General features: G+C 43.8%; 1 protein-coding gene across 1 annotated transcript in view; it reads left to right on the forward strand.

Moving 5' to 3' along the window:
• ITPR3 (inositol 1,4,5-trisphosphate receptor type 3) overlaps window positions 1-20,992 on the forward strand; it is a 544,758-nt gene that overhangs the window by 299,623 nt on the left and 224,143 nt on the right. Inside the window, exons 29-31 of the mRNA XM_069756594.1 lie at window positions 2,210-2,332; window positions 5,187-5,387; window positions 20,683-20,934. Coding sequence (XP_069612695.1) covers window positions 2,210-2,332; window positions 5,187-5,387; window positions 20,683-20,934 — 576 coding nt within the window. The remainder of the gene's footprint in view (window positions 1-2,209; window positions 2,333-5,186; window positions 5,388-20,682; window positions 20,935-20,992) is intronic.

Genomic DNA, 20,992 nt, shown 5'->3' on the forward strand with positions numbered 1-20,992 from the left:
TGTGAAGGAGCAGTTATCTGACAGGAGAAAACCAACTCCTCCGCTATGCTTGCTGCTGGGGCGGGGGGTGTGGGAAAGGTGGAATCTGCCATATGGGGAATTTGCATATGGGGCAAATGTTTCTATGGAGCATCTTATGGGGCCATAGGGGCCATAATCAACTTTATGGAGCATTATATTGGGCAAGTGTTTCTATGGAGCATCTTATGGAGCCATAATCAACCTTTGTGCAGCATTATATGGGGCAAATGTTTATATGGAGCATTTTATGGGGCCATAATCAACCTTTATGCAGCATTATATGGGGCAAATGTTTCTATGGAGCATCTTATGGGGCCATAATCTACCTTTATGCAGCATTGTATGGGGCAAATGTTTCTATGGAGCATCTTATTATCCATAATCAACCTTTGTGCAGCCATTATATGGGGCATATTTTTGTATGGAGCATCTTATGGGGCCCATCATAAACTTTATGGAGCATCATATGGGGTGTATTTTGTATGGAGCATTATATGGGGCCCATCATGAACTGTATGGAGCATTATATGGGGTGTATTTTGTATGGAGCATTATACGGGGCGTATTTTGTATGGAGCATCTTATGGGGCTTCTGATTCAATATGGATATTCAAAAACACTTAACCTACTGAAGTTTCAATTAATTTTACTTTTATTGGTATCTATTTTTTTTTTTTTAAATTTACCAGTAGCTGCTGCATTTTCCACCCTAGGCTTATACTCGAGTCATTAAGTTTCGTCAGTTTTTTGTGGCAAACTTAGAGGTCTCGGCTTATACTCTGGTCGGCTTATACTCTAGTATATACGGTACCTTTTGTGACTTACCTTCCTTGTGGAGTGTGTCAGTGACTGCCTTCTGGACATCTGTCAAGTCAGCAGTTTTCCCCATGATTGTGGAGCCTACTAAAACAGACTAAGGAACCTTTTTAAGAGCTTAGGAAGCCTTTGCAGGTGTTTTTTGATAATTATTCTAATTAACTGATATAATGACTTTTGGGTTTTCATTGGCTGTAAGCCATAATCATCAACAATAACAGAAATAAACACTCAAAATAGATCATCACTCTGTTTGTAATGACTCTATGCAATACGAGTTTCACTTTTTGTATTGAAGAACTCAAATTAACTTTTTCATGATATTCTAATTTAGTGAGAAGCACTAATCCATGATGCAATGCCATCAGAGAGACATCTTATTGGCTCCAAATATACAGCCATCTTTAAAAGCTATCTTCACTTTTATTTTTTAAATAATTCTTACTTTGCAGAATTTTTCCACACCTTCCAAAACTTTTACACAGTACTGTATATACTGTATATATGTACAGTCATAGCCAAAAGTTTCAAAACTGACATAAAAATTGGTTTTCACAAAGTTTGCTGGTTTATTGCTTTTAAATCTCAGTCAGATGTTTCTGTGGTTACTGAAGTACAATTATAAACATTTCATACATTTTAAAACTTTTATTGACAAATACACTAAGGGTATGTGCACACGATCACTAAACGCCGCGTACTTCTGCAGCATCCAACCCCCAGCGTCAAGATGTTATAGCATAGTGGATGGGATTTCAAGAAGTCCCATATTTACTATGCGTCCAGAGACGCCCGCAGCTCACCTGTGGAGACGGACACGTGGCGCGTCTTTCCAGATAGCAACATGCCTATTTGTCTCTGCAAGAGAAATTTCACCCGTAAAATGTATTGGAAGCGGAGAATCCGCACAGTTCGGTTAGCAATTGTGGATACACATGGGTTCAATAGCTGGCAGCGGACATGCACTGTGTCCAAAGCGCTGCCAATTCCTGATCGTGGGAACATTCCCTAAAGCATCCTGAGACCACTCTTATTTGAGGTTGCTTTTCATCCAAGGGAGTGAACTCACAATTTTGACAAACAATATTGTGATGAATAAAGAATGATATCTTATTATCCTTCAAGGACAACTTGATCCAGGAGCAATGTGAGGAAGATCAATGCTCATTCCAGCAAGGTGGAGCAGTATGTCACAAGGCAAAAGGGATAACTATGTGGCTCAATGAGCAAAACATTGAAAACTGTAATTATAAAAAAAACACAGAAGCAGAAATCTTTCCTTTGTAGTTTTCACCTCATGTTTATAGCTGAAATAAACACATTCACGAACTGTAAGATCAATATCACTAATGCGTTTGTGTTGTTTGCACAGGGAGACATGAAAATGAAGGAGATTTTGAAGTACACACACCAGTTTCTGCAGAAATTTTGTGCTGGGAACCCAGAAAACCAGGCTCTTTTACACAAGCACTTGTCTCTGTTCCTAACTCCCGGTGTAAGTTCCAGGATTTGAGAAATATATATTACTATTTTTATAATGCCATTTATTCCATGGCGCTTTACATGTGAGGAGAGGTATACATAAAAAAAAAGTACAATAATCTTAAATAATACAAGTCACAACTGGTATAGGAGGAGAGAGGACCCTGCCGCGAGGGCTCAAAGTCTACAAAGGATGGGTGAGGGTAGGCATATACAATCTATGTGAACCATCAGCTAAGATAACTTTGCTTTTGCATCCCACTTATTAGTAGAATGAAAACCATAGTTCAATGTTAAAGTGCTGTGTTTCTTTGAATTAAAATTTCTGTATACCCAATTCTGCTTAGTTCATGTAATTATTCTTACAATCAGTATTTGTGTAATATATATTGCTACCTACACACATTAACATATCTGTAGAACTAGTAATGTCTAGAGGCACAGGTAACAGCTCCATACACAGATAGCTGTCAATTGATCGATCAGTCAGCTGAGACCTATTTCGCCAGATTCCTTACTTGCACAGGAACTTTCGGCTCAGCTAATCGTGTCTTTGTTATGGGAGATCCACTATCAGATTCCCCTAAGCAGATTATTTTGTTCCCGAACAAAAAGATCAGACATTGAAATTCTGGCGTGCCAGTCATGCTTTCCCCCAACATTACCTGTCATAGGAGAATGGAGAAGCCGCATACAGATTAGATTGTCAGTGGGTTCAGACGATTTTACTTTAACCCCTTTCCAACATTGGGCATAAATGTACACCGATATCTGACTCTCTCCCTTTGATGTGGGCTCCGGCAAAGAACCCATATGCTTCCTGGCACATGTCAGCTGTTTTGAGGGTTGGCACTATAATTGGGGGGTTTCCACTGTTTACATACATCAGGGGGTCTCCAAACTCGACATGGTACCCGCCATTGATTCCAGTCAATTTTGCATTCAAAAAGTCAAACGGTGCCTTCTGAGCCCTGCCATGCTCCCAAACAGTGGCTTTCCCCCACATATGGGGTATTGGTGTACTCTGGAGAAATTGCACAACAAATGTTATAGTCCATTTTCTCCTGATACCCTTGTGAAAATGAAAAAGTTTGGGTCAAGTAAATTTTTTGTGAAAAAAGTTAAATATTCATTTTTTCTTCGATATTTCTTTTGTTCTCGTGAAGCACCTGAAAAGTTAATCAACTTCTTGAAGGTGGTTTAGAGCACAGTTTTTAAAATGGTGTCACTTGTATTTTCTGTCATATTGACCCCCCAAACTCACTTCAAATGTGAAGCTGTCCCTAAAAAAAAAAATTTAAAATTTTGTTGGAAAAATGAGAAATTGCTGGTCAACTTTTAACCCTTATAACTTTAACCCTTATAAAGATTTTTCCAAAATTATGCTGATGTAAAGTAGACATGTGGGAAATATTAGTTATTAACTATTTTGTGGGATATGACTCTGATTTAAGGGCACAAAAATTAAAAATTGCAAAATTTTCTAACTTTTTGCCAAAATTTCCATTTTTTTCATAAGTAAACGCAAGTAATATCGAATAAATTTTACCATTATCATGAAGTGCAATGTCTCATGAAAAAACAGTCTCAGAATCATTGGGATCTGGTGAAGCGTTCCAGAGCTATGACCTCATTAAGTGACAATGGTCAAAATGGTAAAAATTGGCTTGGTCGTTAAGGATATTATTGGCTCTGTCACTAAGGGGTTAATGCACCCTTGTATTTGCATGTGTATAACAACAATTGTCACTTTTATTGTACTGGTGCACCCGTCTTCTACAATGCCACCATATAACCAATGTTTTTTAAGAGAGGTTTTTTACTTTTGAGATCCTTGTTCTGAACTCTCTTTATGACCACAGGTTTGGTGTTTTTGTTTCTGTACATAATGCTTCGGTATGGGGTCTACCATTCACTCTCCAGTAGATTTATGTCAATATATTTATTTATATTACATCTTTCATATATATTTTTAGTTCATAGTTGGCATATATTACCTGTTCAGTCCAGAACTTGTTTCACAACTAAATTTAGCAGAAAGCCATTTGTTCCCATGCTTCTGTGGGAAACTGCACTAGAGTTGGTTATATGGATTGATGTGTTTTTTTGCTATCATTTATAATTTATTCTCAAAATAATTTGTAAGGAATAGCTGATATTTTTGTGTATGTCTAAATAGTGAAAGTTAAGAATCGTAATAAATGTGTGGCTTAGTTATTTGGCTTTAGCCATAGTATTAACCAGCAGGGATATACTTGTAACCCTAAAATAAGGTTCTAGCAGCATACTCCGTTCCATAAGTGAAAAGTATCTACGGCTAGCAAGACTTGGTCAGCCACATGCAGTTCCTAGCTGCTTGAGGGACCAATAATGTACAATAAAATGTTATGATGAATATTGATGCAACTGAGACAGGATTTACTGCATGAAGAAGTCAAATTATTTTTGCCACCATAAAGGACAACACATAAGTACCATATTATCATTTTTTTACACATAACCTATATATGATTCTTGACCAAAAGGACTGTCCTGGAGAAAGACCATGCTAAAAGAAAGTATAAATGATATAGGTAGCAGGGTTGCAAAGCATCCACAAATTCTTGAACAGTCATCAGTTTATTTCAGAAAATGTGATGCGTCCTTGATTTTTCTTAAGCTAGAGAAGATGCTAAAGTTTATTGTGACTGTAATTCTCATCAAGTTACAGTTCACAAAAAATACAACTAATGTGCTTATGACAGTATACTAAAATGTAGGCATATTTCACTTATAAAGTTCATAATTCATTATGGCTTTCTAAAGGGTCTGTAAAAATGTGGTGTGTCCAAGATTTTTGCATAATTGATACTTGATTTGTTTCGCAGCTCTTAGAGGCAGAGACTATGCAGCACATTTTCCTGAATAACTATCACTTGTGCACAGAGATCCATGAGACTGTTTTACAACACTTCATCCATTGTTTAGCCACGCATGGCAGACATGTGCAGTACTTGGATTTCCTTCACACCATCATCAAAGCTGAAGGCAAATATATCAAGAAATGCCAGGACATGATCATGACAGAGGTAAAGATCTACAAAGGTCTACATTAAATGATTGAATTTAAACAATACTAAAGTTAATCAGGTTAAAATGTATTGGTTGGCCTTGTAACAAATTCCCAAAAGCTCTTGTTGACCGAACTGCACTGTTGCAAACTAAAAATGTAGATTATAGAGTGATTTTATAAGGTGTGCATACAGTGAGGAAAATACATTTTTGATATACTGACAATATTGCAAGTTCTGCCACCTACAAAGAATGAAGAGGTCTGTAAATTTTATCATAGGTAAACTTCAACTGTAAGAGACAGAATCTTAAAAAAACAATCCAGAAAATCACAGTATTTGATCACCCACCAACCAGCAAGAATTCTGGCACAGACGTTTCCTGAAGTTCTTGACCAAGATTGCACACAATGCAGAAATGATTTTGGCCCACTCCTCCATAGAGATCTTCTCCAGATCTTTCAGGTTTTGGGGTTGTTTATGGGCAACATTGAGTTTCAGCTCCCTCCAAAGATTTTCTATTGGGTTCAGGTCTGGAGTTTGGCCAGGCCATTCCAGCACCTGAAATGCTTCTAACAGAGCCACTCCTTAGTTGCCCTGGCCAAGTGTTTCAGGTCATTGTCATGCTGGAAGACCGAGCCATGACCCATCTTCAATGCTCTTACTGAGCGAAGGAGGGTGTTGGCCAAAATCTTGCAATACCCATCTTTCCCTTGCCGTCGTCCTTTCACCTTTTTAGAAAAGCACCTCCAAAGTATGATGTTTCCTCCACAATGCTTCATGGTTGGGACGGTGTTCTTTGAGGTTGTTAGCATTCTTCTTCTTTCTCCAAACACGGCGAGTGGAGTTAATACCAAAAAGTTCTATCATAATCTCATCTAACCACATGACCTCCTCCCATGTCTCCTGTGGATCATCCAGATGGTCATTAGTGAACTTCAAACTGGCTTGGATATATTCTGGCATGAGCAGGGTGACCTTGCATGCTCTGCAGGATTTTAATCCATGACGGCGTAGTGTGTTACTAACATTAATGTTTGAGAGTGTGATCTCCGCTCTCTTCAGGTCATTGACCAGGTCCTCCTGTGTAGTTCTGGGCTGATTCCTGACCTTTCTAAGAATCATCCTTAGCCCACTAGGCGAGATCTTGCATGGAGCCCCAGACTAAGGAAGATTGAGAGTCATTTTGGGTTTCTTCCATTTTCTAATAATTGTGCCAACAGTTGTTGTCTTTTCACCATGCTGCTTGCCTATTGTCCTGTAGCCCATCCCAGCCTTGTGCAGGTCTACAATATTGTTGCTGGTGTCCTTAGACTGCTCTTTGGTCTTGGCCATGGTGGATACGTTGGAGTGTGATTGATTGAATGTGTGGACAGATGTCTTTTATACAGGTGACAAGTTCATTAATACAGGTAATGAGTTCCGAGTAGGAGGGCTTCTAAAAACTAACAGGTCTGTGAGAGCCAGAATTGTTGCTGGTTGGCATGTGATCACATACTTATTTTGTGCAATAAAAAAAATTACAGACCTCTCCATTCTTTGTAGGTGGGAAAAAATGCAAAACGGCAGTGTATCCAATACTTATTTTCTCCACTGTATATGTTCTGTTCTAAATATTTAGATGCGTTATGCTAAATATTTTTTTGCTATGGTAGTATGGGAGTTATACCCAGGGCCGTATTTAGAGTTTCTGCTGCCCTAGGCACTTTTAGTGAGTGCACTTTTAGTGAGTGAGTATGACACTGTCGGCAGTGACTTTGGCAAAAATTGCTGATGTGAAAGTAGCCTTTTGCAGCAAATCCGGCAGTTTTTCCGCATCTGCTGCGTAACGGCTCACTTACGGCAACACTGCGTTCGGCCTCATTCATTCCTTATGGGAGTTGCGGACATGTGCGGCTCTTGCGGTACTTGCAGAAATAGAAAAAAAAACGCTGCAGTGTTTTTTTTTTGTCTCACCGCAAGTGCAAAACCTCAAGTGCCGCACATGTCCGCAATTAGCAATCACTACCTGTCCCTGCACCTTGCTAGCTCATCCCCTAACCAACCTTATGACCTAAAACTACACTATAAAGCTTTAGAAAAACAATTTATTACCTGACATATTCCTACGATAATGAGGGCTCCAGGCTACGGCGTAGACTGGGAGGGCAGTCTCCGGGTCTCCATTCTCTCTCTCTGCACACCCTCAGTCCCTGCCTCACTGCCTGTGCACAGACCTCCCTCCACTGGACCTGGTAATCACCGCTCGCAGTAGCATACCGGCAGAGGTGTATCTAGGGTTTATGGCACCAGGGGCAAGAATTCATTTCGGTGCCCCCCCCCCCCCCCTCCCACCAAGGACATATGCGATTTGCACACTTAGTCATGTACCCACGAGCTCCTCTCCCTAATGCTCTCAATGATCAGTGAAAAACTGAGAAAAGCAGGAAGAGAAGCTCGTTGTCACAGGACCACAAGTATGAAAGTCACATATGAGTGAGGTGTCCATGTGACGGCTGCTGGAACCTGCAGAGCTGAATCCTGACGTCGCAGGCTTCTGAATTCTCACAACTAATGCACTGCACACTTTTGGGATTCTCCCTTGCCGGTGGACAGTCATGTCAGCACAATTATGTGATTTGTATACCTCTGGCCACATTCCGACTAGACGTGTCCGGCCTCACTCAGATCATTTTCATAGAATGAGGCCACACATGTCTAGTCAGCACGTGACCGCATGTATGTAAATCGACGGTACGAGAGAATCCTGACAGCGTGCAGGGCGCACTGTGAGAATTCAGAAGTCTGCAGTCACAAAGAATGACTACAGACTCATTACAAATCTGGACATTCCCTTTAATGCTCCTAACATAAATAAAAACATGAGTTAGTCAGTATCACAAATAACATTTACATCCAGGTACCTTATAGATGATGTCGTCTCTGGAGTCATTCTCCTTCTTTTCTTCATCTTGTCCAGACCTCTTGATGAGTTTTCTCATCCACAGCCATCTCTGCAGACTTCCATCTTCTCCGCTTTTTTGCAGAAAATTTCCACATGACACCCTTAAAGATACAAGTGTCATTATAATGCTCCTGAATAAAAAATTGCCCTCACTATATTGTCTGCACAAAATATGACCCCACACTGTCCCTCTTATGGTTCATGCTCTTTACACTGACCTCTCCTTTCCATACCGGCCCCCTCTTCACACTGTCCTCTCACATTGTGTCCCCCTATAGGGCTCAGTATTTATACCGTACTATCTCATCACACTCAACCTCCTTGGTATACTGTCCCCTCCTGGCTGTGCCCTTACACTGTCCCCCCATGCTACGCCCCCACTACTCAGTTTCTATTCTGTGTCCACTCACTTTTCTCCCCCCATACTGTCTCCTCACACTATTCCCCTCCCTCCTCATACTGTCTCCTCTCACATCCCTCCTGTTCACCATACTGTCTCCTCATATATTTACCCCCTCACTTTCTATACTGTCTGCTCACCTGACTCCCCATACTGTCTGCACACATCCCACCCTCTTCACTCCCCGTACTCTGTCCACATACATTTTTTCACATCGCTACTCATACTGTGTCCACATACATTCCCCTGTTCGCTCCTTATACTGTCTGCACCTATCCCCCATACTGTTTCCTCATACATGCCCCCCATTCCCCAGTACTGTTTCCTCATACATGCCCCCCATTCCCCCATACTGTTTCCTCATACATGCCGCTCATTCCCCAGTACTGCTTCCTCATGCATGTCCCCATTCCCCTTTACTGTTTCCTCATACATGCCCCCCATTCCCCATTACTGTTTTCTCATACATGCCCCCCATTCCCCAGTACTGTTTCCTCATACATGGCCCTCATTCCCCAGTACTGTTTCCTCATACACGGCCCTCATTCCCCAGTACTGTTTCCTCATACATGGCCCTCATTCCCCAGTACTGTATCCTCATACATGCCCCCATTCCCCAGTACTGTTTCTTCATACATGCCCCCCATTCCCACATACGGTTTCGTCATACATGCCGCTCATTCCCCAGTACTATTTCCTCATGCATGTCCCTATTCCCCTTTACTGTTTCCTCATACATGCCCCCCATTCCCCATTACTGTTTTCTCATACATGCCCCCCATTCCCCAGTACTGTTTCCTCACACATGGCCCTCATTCCCCAGTACTGTTTCCTCATACATGGCCCTCATTCCCAAGTACTGTTTCCTCATACATGGCCCTCATTCCCCAGTGCTGTTTCCTCATACACGGCCCTCATTCCCCAGTACTGTATCCTCATACATGCCCCAATTCCCCAGTACTGTTTCTTCATTCATGCCCCCCATTGCCCAGTACTGTTTCCTCATACATGGCCCCAATTCCCCAGTACTGTTTCCTCATACATGCCCCCCCATTCCCCAGTACTGTTTCCTCATACATGCCCCCCATTCCCCAGTACTGTTTCCTCATACATGGCCCCAATTCCCCAGTACTGTTTCCTCATACATGCCCATCATTCCCCAGTACTGTTTCCTCATACATGCCCCCCATTCCCCAGTACTCTTTCCTCATACATGCCCCTCATTCCCCAGTACTGTTTCCTCATACATGCCCCCCATTCCCCAGTACTGTTTCCTCATACATGGCCCTCATTCCCCGGTATTGTTTCCCCATCCTCCCCTTTGCTCTTCTTTGTGTCCTCAAATCTCCCGCACAATTTAAATCCCCCCATCCCTACTCCAGTTCTCCCGACACATAATAAATCCCCTTATCCTCACTCCAATTCTCCCCACACATAACAAATCCCCTCAAATTCTTCACACACAATAAATCCCCCCCTGTGCACTTAATCTTCGGTGTCTTCTGCTCCACTGGAGCACTTACCACCAGTGTTCGCCTCTGCACTGCGAGTGAGCAAAATCAGGAGCGTGATCACATGATCTGCTCACGTCGCTCTGACCCGGCAGTCAGAGCCTCAATTGTACTCACTTCTGTAAGATGCGAGTACAATTGGTCCCTGGGCAGGGGCGGACACTGGCTCTGCTTCCCCCCCTCCCATCTTGTATGCATGGCTCTGCAGCCCCCCCTCTCCCATCTTGTATGTGTAGCTCTGCAGCCCCCCTTCCCATCTTGTATGCATGGCTCTGCTTCTCCCCCATCTTGTATGCGTGGCTCTGCAGCCCCCCCTCCCATCTTGTATGCGTGGCTCTGCAGCCCCCCTCTCCCATCTTGTATGCGTGGCTCTGCAGCACCCCCTCTCCCATCTTGTATGTGTGGCTCTACAGCCCCCCCTCTCTCATCTTGTATGCGTGGCTCTGCAGCCCCCCCCTCCCATCTTGTATGCGTGGCTCTGCAGCCCCCCTCTCCCATATTGTATGCGTGGCTCTGCAGCCCCATCTTGTATGCGTGGCTCTGCAGCCCCCCTCCCATCTTGTATGCGTGGCTCTGCAGCCCCCCCTCCCATCTTGTATGCGTGGCTCTGCAGCCCCCCTCTCCCATCTTGTATGCTGTTGTGAATTCTGTGGCAGAGCTCCCTCCTGTGGTCACAAGTGGTACTTCGGCTGATTCTCTCTGTGAGCTTCCGTTGGTGGAGGAAAGTGGTACTGCGGCTTCTGAGTTTCCTTCCTCAGGTGATGTGGTGAAGTCGTTAGGTGCTGCTCTATTTAACTCCACCTAGTGCTTTGATCCTGGCCTCCAGTCAATGTTCTAGTATTGGACCTGTTTCCTCCTGGATCGTTCCTGTGGCCTGCTGCTCTGCATAGCTAAGTTCCGCTTTGCTATTTTGTTTGCTGTTTTTTCTGTCCAGCTTGTCTATTTTTTTTTCTTGCTTGCTGGAAGCTCTGGGACGCAGAGGGTGTACCTCCGTGCCGTTAGTTCGGTACGGAGGGTCTTTTTGCCCCCTTTGCGTGGTTTTTGTAGGGTTTTGTGTTGACCGCAAAGTTACCTTTCCTATCCTCGCTCTGTTCAGAAAGTCGGGCCTCACTTTGCTAAATCTATTTCATCTCTACGTTTGTCTTTTCATCTTAACTCACAGTCATTATATGTGGGGGCTGCCTTTTCCTTTGGGGTATTTCTCTGAGGCAAGGTAGGCTTATTTTCTATCTTCAGGCTAGCTAGTTTCTCAGGCTGTGCCGAGTTACATAGGGAGCGTTAGGCGCAATCCACGGCTGCCTCTAGTGTGGTTGGAGAGGATTAGGGATTGCGGTCAGCAGAGTTCCCACGTCTCAGAGCTCGTTCTATGTTTTTGGGTTATTGTCAGGTCACTGTATGTGCTCTGACCTCTATGTCCATTGTGGTACTGAATTACCTTATCATAACAGTACTGGAGGCCCAAAGTACTAATGATTCTCAATAGAGGAAAAAAAGAAGTTCTGAGACCATTTTTTTTTCTCTGCACTGTGTTTTGCCTTTTTTTCCCCCTAGACATTTGGGTGGTTCAGGACACAGGTGTAGCGATGGACATTAAAGGTCTGTCTTCATGTGTGGATCAGCTCTCGGCAAGAGTACAAAATATTCAAGACTTTGTGGTTCAGAATTCTATGTTAGAACCGAGAATTCCTATTCCTGATTTGTTTTTTGGAGATAGAACTAAATTTCTGAGTTTCAAAAATAATTGTAAACTATTTCTGGCTTTGAAACCTCGCTCCTCTGGTGACCCAGTTCAACAAGTTAGGATCATTATTTCTTTTTTACGTGGCGACCCTCAGGACTGGGCATTTTCTCTTGCGTCAGGAGATCCTGCATTAAGTAATATCGATGCGTTTTTCCTGGCGCTCGGATTGCTGTACGATGAGCCTAATTCAGTGGATCAGGCAGAGAAAAATTTGCTGGCTCTGTGTCAGGGTCAGGATGAGATAGAGGTATATTGTCAGAAATTTAGAAAGTGGTCCGTACTCACTCAATGGAATGAAGGTGCGCTCGCAGCTATTTTCAGAAAGGGTCTCTCTGAAGCCCTTAAGGATGTCATGGTGGGATTTCCTATGCCTGCTGGTCTGAATGAGTCTATGTCTTTGGCCATTCAGATCGGTCGACGCTTGCGTGAGCGTAAATCTGTGCACCAGTTGGCGGTATTACCTGAGCTTAAACCTGAGCTTATGCAGTGCGATAGGACTTTGACCAGAGTTGAACGGCAAGAACACAGACGTCTGAATGGGCTGTGTTTCTACTGTGGTGATTCCACTCATGCTATTTCTGATTGTCCTAAGCGCACTAAGCGGTTCGCTAGGTCTGCCACCATTGGTACGGTACAGTCAAAATTTCTTCTGTCCGTTACCTTGATCTGCTCTTTGTCATCGTATTCTGTCATGGCATTTGTGGATTCAGGCGCTGCCCTGAATTTGATGGACTTGGAGTATGCAAGGCGTTGTGGGTTTTTCTTGGAGCCCCTGCAGTGTCCTATTCCATTGAGAGGAATTGATGCTACGCCTTTGGCCAAGAATAAGCCTCAGTACTGGACCCAGCTGACCATGTGCATGGCTCCTGCACATCAGGAGGTTATTCGCTTTCTGGTGTTGCATAATCTGCATGATGTGGTCGTGTTGGGGTTGCCATGGCTACAAGTCCATAATCCAGTATTAGATTGGAAATCCATGTCTGTGTCCAGCTGGGGTTGTCAGGGGGTACATGGTGATGTCCCATTTCTGACTATTTCGTCATCCACCCCTTCTGAGGTTCCAGAGTTCTTGTCTGATTACCGGGATGTATTTGATGAACCCAAGTCCGATACCCTACCTCCGCATAGGGATTGTGATTGTGCTATCGATTTGATTCCTGGTAGTAAATTCCCAAAAGGTCGACTGTTTAATTTATCTGTGCCTGAGCACGCCGCTATGCGGAGTTATGTGAAGGAATCCTTGGAGAAGGGGCATATTCGCCCGTCATCGTCGCCATTAGGAGCAGGGTTCTTTTTTGTAGCCAAGAAGGATGGTTCGCTGAGACCTTGTATAGATTACCGCCTTCTAAATAAGATCACGGTTAAATTTCAGTACCCCTTGCCGTTGTTATCTGATTTGTTTGCTCGGATTAAGGGGGCTAGTTGGTTCACCAAGATAGATCTTCGTGGTGCGTATAATCTTGTGCGTATTAAGCAAGGCGATGAATGGAAAACTGCATTTAATACGCCCGAGGGCCATTTTGAGTATCTAGTAATGCCATTCGGACTTGCCAGTGCTCCATCAGTGTTTCAGTCCTTTATGCATGACATCTTCCGAGAGTACCTGGATAAATTCCTGATTGTGTACTTGGATGACATTTTGATCTTCTCGGATGATTGGGAGTCTCATGTGAAGCAGGTCAGAACGGTGTTTCAGGTCCTGCGTGCTAATTCTTTGTTTGTGAAGGGATCAAAGTGTCTCTTTGGTGTTCAGAAGGTTTCATTTTTGGGGTTCACCTTTTCCCCTTCTACTATCGAGATGGACCCTGTTAAGGTCCAAGCCATCCATGATTGGACTCAGCCGACATCTCTGAAAAGTCTGCAAAAGTTCCTGGGCTTTGCTAATTTTTATCGTCGCTTCATCTGCAATTTTTCTAGTATTGCTAAACCATTGACCGATTTGACCAAGAAAGGTGCTGATGTGGTCAATTGGTCTTCTGCTGCTGTGGAGGCTTTTCAAGAGTTGAAGCGTCGTTTTTCTTCTGCCCCTGTGTTGTGTCAACCAGATGTTTCGCTTCCATTCCAGGTCGAGGTTGATGCTTCTGAGATTGGAGCAGGGGCTGTTTTGTCGCAGAGAAGTTCTGATTGCTCGGTGATGAAACCATGCGCCTTCTTTTCCAGGAAGTTTTCGCCTGCTGAGCGAAATTATGATGTGGGCAATCGAGAGTTGCTGGCCATGAAGTGGGCATTCGAGGAGTGGCGTCATTGGCTTGAAGGAGCTAAGCATCGCGTGGTGGTCTTGACTGATCATAAGAACTTGACTTATCTCGAGTCTGCCAAGCGGTTGAATCCTAGACAGCGGTTGGTCGCTGTTTTTTGCCCGTTTTGATTTTGTGATTTCATACCTTCCGGGCTCTAAAAATGTGAAGGCGGATGCTCTGTCTAGGAGTTTTGTGCCCGACTCTCCGGGTTTATCTGAGCCGGCCGGTATCCTCAAAGAGGGAGTTATTGTGTCTGCCATCTCCCCTGATTTGCAGCGGGTGCTGCAAAAATTTCAGGCTAATAAACCTGATCGTTGCCCAGCGGAGAAACTGTTTGTCCCTGATAGATGGACGAATAAAGTTATCTCTGAGGTTCATTGTTCGGTGTTGGCTGGTCATCCTGGAATCTTTGGTACCAGAGAGTTAGTGGCTAGATCCTTTTGGTGGCCGTCTCTGTCGCGGGATGTGCGTTCTTTTGTGCAGTCCTGTGGGATTTGTGCTCGGGCTAAGCCCTGCTATTCTCGTGCCAGTGGGTTGCTTTTGCCCTTGCCGGTCACGAAGAGTCCTTGGACACATATCTCTATGGATTTTATTTCAGATCTTCCCGTCTCTCAAAAGATGTCAGTCATTCGGGTGGTCTGTGATCGCTTCTCTAAGATGGTCCATTTGGTACCCTTGTCTAAATTACCTTCCTCCTCTGATTTGGTCCCAGTGTTCTTCCAGCATGTGGTTCGTTTACATGGCATTCCAGAGAATATGGTTTCTGACAGAGGTTCCCAGTTTGTTTCGAGGTTTTGGCGAGCCTTTTGTGGTAGGATGGGCATTGACTTGTCTTTTTCCTCGGCTTTCCATCCTCAGACTAATGGCCAGACCGAACGAACCAATCAGACCTTGGAAACATATCTGAGATGCTTTGTTTCTGCTGATCAGGATGACTGGGTGTCCTTTTTGTCTTTGGCTGAGTTCGCCCTTAATAATCGGGCCAGCTCGGCTACCTTGGTTTCGCCGTTTTTCTGCAACTCTGGGTTCCATCCTCGTTTCTCTTCAGGGCAGGTTGAGTGTTCGGACTGTCCTTGTGTGGATACTGTGGTGGACAGGTTGCAGCAGATTTGGACTCATGTAGTGGACAATTTGACCTTGTCCCAGGAGAAGGCTCAACGTTTCGCTAATCGCAGACGCTGTGTGGGTCCCCGACTTCGTGTTGGGGATTTGGTTTGGTTATCTTCTTGTCATATTCCTATGAAGGTTTCCTCTCCTAAGTTTAAACCTCGTTTCATTGGTCCGTATAGGATTTCTGAGGTTCTTAATCCTGTGTCCTTTCGTCTGACCCTTCCAGATTCTTTTTCCATACATAACGTATTCCATAGGTCATTGTTGCGGAGATACGTGGCACCTATGGTTCCATCTGTTGATCCTCCTGCCCCGGTTTTGGTGGAGGGGGAGTTGGAGTATATTGTGGAGAAGATTTTGGATTCTCGTGTTTCAAGACGGAAACTCCAGTATCTGGTTAAGTGGAAGGGTTATGCTCAGGAAGATAATTCCTGGGTCTTTGCCTCTGATGTCCATGCTCCCGATCTTGTTCGTGCCTTTCATATGGCTCATCCTGGTCGTCCTGGGGGCTCTGGTGAGGGTTCGGTGACCCCTCCTCAAGGGGGGGGGGGTACTGTTGTGAATTCTGTGGCAGAGCTCCCTCCTGTGGTCACAAGTGGTACTTCGGCTGGTTCTCTCTGTGAGCTTCCTTTGGTGGATGAGAGTGGTACTGCGGCTTCTGAGTTTCCTTCCTCAGGTAATGAGGTTAAGTCGTTAGGTGCTGCTCTATTTAACTCCACCTAGTGCTTTGATCCTGGCCTCCAGTCAATGTTCTAGTATTGGACCTGTTTCCTCCTGGATCGTTCCTGTGGCCTGCTGCTCTGCATAGCTAAGTTCCGCTTTGCTATTTTGTTTGCTGTTTTTTCTGTCCAGCTTGTCTATTTGTTTTTTCTTGCTTGCTGGAAGCTCTGGGACGCAGAGGGTGTACCTCTGTGCCGTTAGTTCGGTACGGAGGGTCTTTTTGCCCCCTTTGCGTGGTTTTTGTAGGGTTTTGTGTTGACCGCAAAGTTACCTTTCCTATCCTCGCTCTGTTCAGAAAGTCGGGCCTCACTTTGCTAAATCTATTTCATCTCTACGTTTGTCTTTTCATCTTAACTCACAGTCATTATATGTGGGGGCTGCCTTTTCCTTTGGGGTATTTCTCTGAGGCAAGGTAGGCTTATTTTCTATCTTCAGGCTAGCTAGTTTCTCAGGCTGTGCCGAGTTGCATAGGGAGCGTTAGGCGCAATCCACGGCTGCCTCTAGTGTGGTTGGAGAGGATTAGGGATTGCGGTCAGCAGAGTTCCCACGTCTCAGAGCTCATTCTATGTTTTTGGGTTATTGTCAGGTCACTGTATGTGCTCTGACCTCTATGTCCATTGTGGTACTGAATTACGTTATCATAACAGTATGCGTGGCTCTGCAGCCCCCATCCTCCCCCCATCCTCCCTCATCCTCCTCCCCTGTCATACTCACCTTTCTCACACAGGTGCACCGCGCCGAAAGTCCCTGCATCTTGGTCCCGGCGCTGCAGCTTCTCCCGGAGTGAGCGGTCTTGTGGTACCGCTCATTAAGGTCATGAATATGCATCCATATTCATGACCTTAATGAGCGATACCATGTGACCGCTCAGCACAGGAAGAAGCTGCCGGCGCTGAGACCATTGGAGTTGCAGGCACCGCTGGAGCCGAGGAGGGTGAGTATGATGAATTCAAGGAGGCAGGGAGGTAGGCGGGCGGCTGGCGGTGACCCCAGTCCTTATAACTAAAAAAAAACAAAAAAAAAAAAACAACCTTGCTCAGGTGCCGCCCCCCGCATCCTGCCGCCCCAGGCACTTGCTCTCAAGTGCCTAGTGACCAATACGGCCCTGGTTATACCTATTATGGATAGCCAGAAAATATATTTTGGTGTTTGTAACTTTGCACTTTTCATGTTTAGGCAGTTTCTATTTATCAGCATTCTGACAAGACCATAGGTGCTTGAACTTCCTTGTAATCATTTAGGCTATGTTCCCACGTTGCAGAATAGAAGCAGATTTTTCCTCATCATAACCGCACACCCTTGCCAAGGAAAACGCATGCGAATTTTCTTGCTTGTTGATGCGGATTCTCATGCGGTTTTCACACGTTTTTCATGCGTTTTTTCCAATACAAGTCTATGGCTGCGGAATCACTGCGATTCCGCAAAATTAATGAACATGCTGCGTATTTTACCTCAGTGCAATTCTGCTGCGGAAAAAAACGCAGCATGGGCACAGCAATTGCGGAATGCAATTAAAATTAATGGGATGCGTTTTGTTAACGTTTTTTAAGCGTTTCCACAGCAGAAAAATATGGCAGAAACGCTTTAAAAAATGCAACGTGGGCAGACTCAGCCTTATACTGACTTATTCTCAGTATGCATCACTTCTGCCATTATCTAATAGCTTGTCTGTCTCATTTGTACGACCCCATATCTCTGTTATGTATGCATGAGAACAGGAGCAGAGAGGCCAAATACCCACTCCACTCCCTTTAGCCTTTGGTGGCATCTATGCTGATGACATGAATTACACCTCACAACAAGCAGTGGTAAAAAATAGACTGAAATGAGACTATTAGGCTGCCATCACACTAGCAGTATTTGGTCAGTATTTTACATCAGTATTTGTAGCCAAAACCAGGAGTGGGTGATAAATGCAGAAGTGGTGCATATGTTTCTATTATACTTTTCCCCTATTTGTTCCACTCCTGCTTTTGGCTACAAATACTGATGTAAAATACTGACCAAATACTGATAGTGTGACGGCAGCCTTATCCTTGTGCTTTGGAATCATTTTTCAGTCTGAAAACATCACTATGCCAAATAAACTACTTTGCGATATAGTTTTACTCATTGCAACAGAAGTATGCTAGAGATGTAGTTAGTGAAAATTCAGCTAGCTGAAAGTTCATGACTTCCTTCTCTTCATAAGGTCAAGTGATCACATGGTGACATATCAGGAATGACATGCTTTTATGTTCTCTGAAGGGTGTTAGGAGTATGATAAACCTGCATGAACTGCACCACAGAAATTTCTTGCAGAGGGAGATAGAAACTCTCTTTTTTTTTTTTCCTCCAAAAGTTTTATTGGGTTTTATATTTTAACTGGGAAGGGTAGACAAGGAGGGGGAGGGAGGTAAGGGGGTAAGGGGAGGGATATGAGAGTAGGGAAAGAACCCCTATGAAAATAAGGGAGACAAGCAATCACATAATACTGTAAGAATTTACAAGGTAGATGTAGCATAAAAATAGTACCGTACTTAAGAGAGTATTGAGTAAACTCTCTTAACACTTTATGATGATGACTAGAAAGCTACTGTCACACAGATGTCATGAAGAAGATGGTAGTTCAGACTCAATGATTATGTAATCTATTAGATGATTTATGAGAAAGACATCAAATTTTTTGCCCAGTAGAAGATACAGGCTCTAACTCCCTTTATGATACTCTACTGACTAATACCAGAAATTGTTGCGTTTCCTAGGCTGCCTTCTTTTTTGTACTTTGGTTAATCTAGGCTGATGATATCAATTTCTGGATTGCCCATTTTTCGGTCCTGTAGAAAGGACAATAAAGAAATCATTAATAATAATAATAATAATGTTTCTCAATATTGCTCCTTGGCGTTTTCTTTAAAAGGGGTTGTCTCACAAACAAAGTAAATCTTCTTCAATAAATCCTGGAACACTAAGGCCACATTCACACGTTCCTTTTTATCCTGCGGGTTCTCCCGCAGCGGATTTGATAAATCTGCAGGGCAAACCCGCTGCGGTTATCCCTGCAGATTTATCGCGGTTTGTCCTGCGGGTTCCGCTGCGGGTTCCGCTGCGGGATTTACCCCTACTATTGATGCTGCATATGCAGCAATATGCAGCATCAATAGTAATGTTAAAAATAATAAAATCATGATATACTCACCCTCTGACGTCCCGATCTCCTGGGCGCTGCAGGCGGCGGTCCGGTTCCAAAGATGCTGTGCGACCAGGACCTTCGGTGACGTCACGGTCATGTGACCGCAATGTCACCAAAGGTCCTGGTCGCATAGCAAACCTGAGACCGGACGGCCGCGTGCAGCGCTGAGACTTCAGAGGTGAGTATAATGATTTTTTATTTTATTCTTTTTTTTTAATACAAATATGGTTCCCAGGGCCTGGAGGAGAGTCTCTTCTCCTCCACCCCGGGTATAACCCGCACATTATCCGCATTACTTCCCGCATGGTGGGCACAGCCCCATGCGGGAAGTAAGTGGATCAATGCATTTCTGTGGGTGCAGAATCGCTGCGATTCTGCACAAAGAAGTGAGACATGGTCCTTCTTTTTTTCCGCAGCAATTCTGCGCGGTTTTTTTTGGGTTTTTCGCATCATGTGCACTGCGGTTTCTGTTTTCCATAGGGTAACATTGTACTGTACCCTGCATGGAAAACAGCTGCGGACCCGCAGCGGCAAAATCGCCGCGGTTCCGCAGTAAAAACCGCATAGTGTGAACATGGCCTTAGGCTGCCGTCACACTATCAGTATTTGGTCAGTATTTTACCTCAGTATTTGTAAGCCAAAACCAGGAATGGAACAAATAGAGGAAAAGTATAATAGAAACATATGTACCACTTCTGCATTTATCCCCCACTCCTGGCTTTGGCTTACAAATACTGAGGTAAAATACTGACCAAATACTGCGAGTGTGACGGCAGCCTAATAAGTTTCACAATTGGATGTGTTTAAAAAATGTTCCTGTGCTGAGATAATTTTATAAATGTGTCCCTGCTATGTACTGTTTTATTTGCGGTGTCCAACTATTTCGAGCTGCTGCAGCTCACAGGTGGCACATACACAGGTCTTGGGCAGGGTAAGAAGCTTTGGTGAATATACTGACAACATTGCAGGGACTCTCAGATGCTCATTTTTGTAAGGGAGAGCATTGTCCTGCCTGTTTGTTTTATTCTAGAGAGGAGTTTCTTTGTTGTGTCACAAAAATATTTAGAATTGAGAGTCCTCAGTGGTTGATACATTTTAATGGCTAACGGAAAAGATGGTAACAAATTGCAAGCTTTCGAGACTACTCAGGTCTCTTCATCAGGCATCTATTATATCAGCATGGAAAAAATATCTAAATTGTGGAACTTATTCATATTTCAATATGCTATATACTTTGTTCATAGAAATATTGAACTACGGCTGTATTCTTCCTGGGTGTGCTAACAAGTGCTCCAGCTCCTATTTTGGTATTTTGTATTGTGCGTTGGGTATATATAAAATACAAAATGTGTGAATAAAATGTATCTAACAAGTAGAAAGCAGTACATAATAGTAATACTTTTTAAAAACATCAGTTGTAAATGACTGTGTATGGCTGACTATCTTGACCTTAAAGCTGCTTTTTCTTTGTGCAGTTGACAAATGCAGGAGACGATGTTGTCGTTTTCTACAATGACAAATCTTCATTTGCCTCAATGCTGGAAATGATGGCTGCAGCTCGTGAGGGGGTAGATGAGAACAGTCCTCTCATGTATCACATTTCACTAGTTGATCTGCTAGCTGCTTGTGCTGAGGGCAAAAATGTCTACACTGAGATCAAGTGCACATCTTTATTACCTCTGGAGGACGTTGTCCGCGTGGTTACTCATGAAGACTGCATTACGGAGGTCAGATTTTACATTCTGCTTTGGTTAATGCATAAAAGTAACAATTCAAATATTACTC

Source organism: Ranitomeya imitator, chromosome 3 (genome assembly GCF_032444005.1).
Source record: "Ranitomeya imitator isolate aRanImi1 chromosome 3, aRanImi1.pri, whole genome shotgun sequence".
In the NCBI taxonomy this organism is placed as follows: domain Eukaryota; kingdom Metazoa; phylum Chordata; class Amphibia; order Anura; family Dendrobatidae; genus Ranitomeya; species Ranitomeya imitator.